This window comes from Cupressus sempervirens, chromosome 7 (genome assembly GCF_028749045.1).
Source record: "Cupressus sempervirens isolate cs-2001-9-10 chromosome 7, ASM2874904v1, whole genome shotgun sequence".
Lineage (NCBI taxonomy): Eukaryota > Viridiplantae > Streptophyta > Pinopsida > Cupressales > Cupressaceae > Cupressus > Cupressus sempervirens.
In genome coordinates, this window is record NC_143124.1 from 843,797,786 (window position 1) to 843,803,448 (window position 5,663).

General features: G+C 32.0%; 1 protein-coding gene across 1 annotated transcript; it reads right to left on the bottom strand.

Moving 5' to 3' along the window:
• Positions 1-4,071: 4,071 nt before the first annotated feature.
• LOC149550045 (uncharacterized) lies at positions 4,072-5,444 on the bottom strand. The gene is made up of 4 exons (XM_089795005.1): positions 5,293-5,444; positions 4,965-5,107; positions 4,641-4,848; positions 4,072-4,543 (listed from the first exon to the last, which is right to left on the bottom strand). The coding sequence occupies exons 1-4, from the start codon at positions 5,366-5,368 to the stop codon at positions 4,416-4,418; spliced, it is 555 nt and encodes a 184-aa protein (XP_089651131.1). The 5' UTR covers positions 5,369-5,444; the 3' UTR covers positions 4,072-4,415.
• Between the last annotated feature and the right edge of the window lie 219 nt (positions 5,445-5,663).

A 5,663-nucleotide genomic window follows, 5' to 3' on the forward strand; every position in this document is an offset into this window, starting at 1 on the left:
ACAGACAAAGTAAATTTACTTGATTTTAAATTTTACCCATATCTTTTAGAGTAACCTTGGATATATTATTATTTATGTAATTAAAATCATACCAATAATTAGATTAACATTATTATTTAGTACATAACATGTAATTTTCTATTTTAATCTACAAAGATTATTAAGGACCATTCCATTCCATGCCTTTTTCACCTTAGATTAGATTTGAATTGTAAAAATTTCAAGGGTTTGGTATACAATTTTAGAATCTATCCCTCAATTTTACACTTTCAAATAGAATTTTTAATACCTTTTTTAAACATTTTCCTCATTACCATTATATACTTCTTTTAAAACTATAGCAAGAAAATTTAATATGATGACTTTAGAAGGTGGCAAATTATGACTCTTTATAGCTCACATGAATTATTTATGACACAAAGCTATAAACTAATGAGGTCGTATCCAAGAATTGCATCTACCAAATTATCAATGTTTTTTATTATCAAATATATAAGCACATTACATATTCACAAGGTATGAGTTTAAGATCACAAGGAAATATTCGAGGTGTGATCATTTGTGGTCATAAAAACACCAACACTACTTAACCAATACACTATGGGACAAAATCAAATATTGACCATTATATACTAACTCGATGTTTGATACAAGTATTTTTTTACCCATAGAATTTCCCCTTTAAAAAAGATAATATTTCATATTAAAGTCATCTTCCACATAGAAAAGAGTTTGTGAAATAATGTACTAAAATTGACCTACATTTCTTATTATTATGCTTCTTGCATCGTCATGAAATCCATCCATTGCATATTTGAATGTTATGATTAGATAAATAAGGAAAGGTCTCAAACCCTTAACAAAAATAATGTCAACTCCAATGGAAGATATAAAGAAAATTTACAAAAAAATGAATTCTATCAACTAACAACAACTATTGAAAATACTAAAGACCATAAATGAACATAAACAAGTAACAAAGAACTAGTTGCATTGAACACCACTAACCATGAAAAAATAAAATCACGAGTCGTACAACATAAAAATGGAGACCAAAACACCCAAGTAACAATGCTACACAAACACCCTTGAATGGTAACAAAAACAACTTATTTAATTCCTTGAGCTTCTCTAGGGAAGAATCCATCTTAAATATCTAGGAGGAGGCTACATGACCAATTGCAAAAACCCCCCTTGGGGACATTTAGGAAACATCCTTCCTTATCTTTCTTTTCTTCCTCGTCTTGTCTAGAGTGGCCTAAATGCCACTAATGGGCTTGTTTCTCTTCTCTTGCATATTCTTAATCTAGTTTTTTAGCTCAAACATCTACTCTTCCAATTAGGACACCTTCATAAAGGCAAGGACTCTGAGTTTCTCCATCTTTTCTCCTCTGAGGGAACTTGTCTTTTAATCTCCACAATCTACTTTTCCATATATTCCCAATTTTGTAGTACTTGGCTCTTGTTTTAGGTTGAACAATGACCTCCAACTCATCAAATTTTCTTCTCACAATATACGGCTAAAAGGAAGCTACATAGTGACTGATTTAATATTATTATGGTAGATACATAGTCCTTCCACTTTACAAAAATGTCCCTCCCCACTAAGAAAATGAGGAGAGTTAGGTAGGGTATTCAGTGAGGGAGACTTAGGATGAAGGATTCCTTGGGATAGTAGAACTATGTCTTGTGAGAAGGTAGGAAAAAATAGGTGTAGCATGATTTCTACACTAAAATACATGATAAAAATTATTAAAGATCTACATAAACTCAATGGAACAAGAGGAAATTGAGTGTTTTGATAGTTCACCTAAACCCTCAAGCAATATATATATATATATATATATATATATATATATATATATATATATATATATATATATATATATATATATATATATATATATATATATATATATAGACCTTTCTAGTGTGACTAACTCAGGTGGATCTTGTGGTAGAGGGAATTTTTTTCGTTCTTGAAGGGAAAACATCTTGCATCTTTCAACTAGATGAAATAGAGGTATTAGTGGAATTCTTGAGCTCTATATAAAGAGTAGAGTGGGAATCAAATATTGGGTGAGATTCAATGAAATTACACTGTCTAAAAATCAAACACTAGTGAAGAGAGACCCCACTTTATCTTGAAATTTACTAATTAATAGAGAGAAAGAGGAAAAGATCTAAAAGATAAAACATAACTTAATATCTCTCCTAAAATGGTTCTTATTCAAGTAAATATAGAAATGAAATATTTAATTCATCCATTTTAGTGTCACATACTTAATGAGCACCATTGCAATAATCTTCCATTCCCTCAAGAGCTTCTCTTGGTTGAATCCACTTTACAACCTCAAAATATTTTCCCTAGTATCTAGGAAATCTTAAATTTCCTCCTTTTAAGATGCCTTATGGTCTCTAATAAACTAGATACCTTCCATATTGAGTTCATTAACCATTGCAATCATCTCTTATGTTAGTATGAAGGAAATGCTATTGATGTTAACCTTCTCATCTCGGAAGTCTCTGCAATCTTCTATAGTAAAGTAGGGCAAAAACCCACAATTCCTTCAACATACTTATCGATACAACTATTACATATAATTTTCCAAACCTTCTCATTAGTTTTGTAATCATAAAATTTATCAATTTGAATTAGATTTAACTTTTCCCCCATCATAATACAATAGATAACTAGAATAGTTAAATTTTCCCTATTAAGCCTCAAAAAATAGAATTGAATGTTGCAGACCAAGAAACTTTGAGTTTGAAGGAAACTTTTGCACTACAGGATATTAGAAAATATAGCTTTTGGAGAATATAGAGGAAGTAAAAACCGTTGGCATAGGTTCCAGGGAAAATATGTATTATTATAAAATATTAGTGACTTATTAGTCTATCACATTATTTCCCAAGGTGGTCATGTCATGCTTGATAGCCATACGATGACCACAAGAACCAAGTTGCACTCTTACATAAAAAAATTAATTTTTTCATAAAACAACACTTTGCCACCTTGAGGGGCAATGAAATTATTGCCTCATCTCAAGTTGTATGACAAAAAAAAACTTCAATAGCGGTGAGATAACTTTTAACCTTACTTATGATATACTCCACCTCTCACCCCACTTTCTCATTATTATTAATTATATTTATTATATTATTCTCATCTCCTTCAATGACAACTTTTTGAAATGATCTTCCTTTTTGCTAAATCAACACTATGGTACAAAGCTAGAACCTTCTCCACATAAGCAATTTTAGATATCGAGGTTGACCGTGTGGGCAAGTAACAAATTGCCACTTATATCTTTAATGAAACAAGTACCTCTCATCCAACCCAAATTACCAAGTGAGGACCCATGTAAATTATGTTTTACCAATCCAAAGGAGGACCCATATTTCAATGTTGTCTTTGATGATTTCCTAAATTGTTGAACTTTTATTTTTGTGCATTTAACACAAAGGATAAATTATAATTTTCAATAATAAGATGTTATAGCTATGATATTGTGTTTTAACAAAAATAGTGAAAAAGTTATTATAGATTAAATGGAATTGATATACAATTCATAAGATCAACTTGCTTTATACAAAATTGATTTTATAATTGTAAAAGCTTCCAAAAAAAAAATTACTTTGCAAGTTGCTAAATTGCATGCATGCTTACATATCACAGATGAACTCTTGCCACTATATAATTCTATCAAATTCCAATAAAATTTAATTTTCCCCAAAAAAATTGTAACCGTTTATTTTAATACATGTGCTGCTCACGCCTCTATTAAATACTTTTGGTATAAATAATGTCATTTCTCAAATCCTTTTATTTCCGAAATCAGTTCATTGCGACTCTAACATCTTGTTCATTTTATTCTAGTGGGTCGAATTACGTAGACGACAATGAGAAGAGGTAAATGACTTGCTTATAAATGAATTACTGAGATGTCTGTAAAGTCCAACCCTTTTTTTTGTTGCCGAGGAAATAGAGTCCTGATCATAGGTAAATGATTTCTGTGTATGAAACTGACAATAATATCACTGCTTTGTTGAAAAATCGTGCTACGAATGTATTCATCATCAATGCCCTTTTATTTAAGATAGCATTTGATTTCAAACAAGGCTATAAGAGAGAAAATACCATTTCTGCATACCGTCGTAGACTGCTTTCAATCAAATGGATTAAATCACACTGTGAATGTAGGCCTCTAGACTAAAAGGTGTCTTCTCAACTAATAACATTAGCATGCAGTATTAGCCAGACCGATTGAAGTCGAACAAACAGATCCATAGCTAGAATGCGTGACGTTACAAGATCTAAGAGAAATCTTAAATACATAGATTTCACAATATCTATGAATGAAAAAGATAGCATTGATTAAGGATAATAGTATTTGCAATGCAGTATATATGTTCTAGTAAGGAGCAGGTGCAAATGCTTTAGCAAGATCAATAGTGTTCAGAGTTGGGGCAGGCGCAGTCTGGAACATCATTCTCCTGTTTCGTGCTTTGTGAGCCTGGCAAAGGTGAGGTAAATATATTCCTGCATTCATTAAATTCTCATTACCATCAATGAAAAAAATCATATCTATCTATTTAATAAGAAGGGTTGAATAATGAAAAATGGGTCACATACATACCTTCTCCAGCAGCCAAATTGAGGTATAGATTGACAATATTAGGGCAACTGTTTTGGCACTTGTCTGAGCACAACTTGGAGGCGAAGTGAGAATTTTGAGTAAGACCGTCAGTTGACATTCCCACGCTAATTCTCTGCAAACCACAGCTTTGTAGGCACTCCTCGCTCTCTATCCATTCCACCATCTTTTCCGCCATTACGCCTGATGACTGAAATATAATTGCACATATACCACTCATTCATTATTCAGTAAAACTATCCTTAGAAATTAAAAGAACGAAAGAGGAAAAAAAATGTGGTATTGTAAGATAATATATGTATTTGCCTGGCATTGGTATTCGACTGATGATTTCTGTGAGGAGGGGACGAAGGAGTATTTCTTCTCGAGTACACACCGAGCTCCAGACGATGACACAGAGAAAGCACACATCTCTACTGGAAGCTTCTCACATACAACACCTCCTTCACCTGCACATTCTAAATCATCTTTAGGATTCTACCAAAAATAACCATTTTCAAAGAATACTCGAAACATTTATTTCTCGAAGAGATGACTACATTTTACAGTAGTTTTAAGCATTAATGAACGATTCTAAATACAATAAATTGAGATAATCTCATAACGAAAACAATGGACAAAGAAATATACGTACCCATCACAGGAACACTACTTAGAATGCCCCAAAGTGCTAAAATAAGTGCACCTGCAACTACCTTAACAGAAGCCATTTGTTCGTCCAATCTGCAATCTTTCTTAGCCTCAAGAAGCACAAGAAAAAGACAGATTGGTATTATGAGACACAAATCAAAGTTGAACATATTTATAAGCATTTTCGGTCCGAGATTTCCCACAATATTGCGTACATACGCTCCTAGGCGCCTTTTCAACTTTCTAGATGTCTAGCTCAGATTTCATTCACAATGATGGTAGTTGACAATGACAAATATGAGGCATGAAATGCAATTAGAATTGTTTTAACTTGAATAATTTGGGATTAAATGATACTTCATGTGTAGTATATAT

Excerpts from the sequence above, each read along its gene's own strand:
- LOC149550045 (XM_089795005.1), bottom strand. The coding sequence starts at position 5,368 with ATGGCTTCTGTTAAGGTAGTTGCAGGTGCACTTATTTTAGCACTTTGG. Across the intron at positions 5,108-5,292 it reads AAGTAGTGTTCCTGTGATGG|GTGAAGGAGGTGTTGTATGT; the intron begins GTACGTATATTT and ends TAGAATGTGCAG. Across the intron at positions 4,544-4,640 it reads CAATTTGGCTGCTGGAGAAG|GAATATATTTACCTCACCTT; the intron begins GTATGTATGTGA and ends TAATGAATGCAG.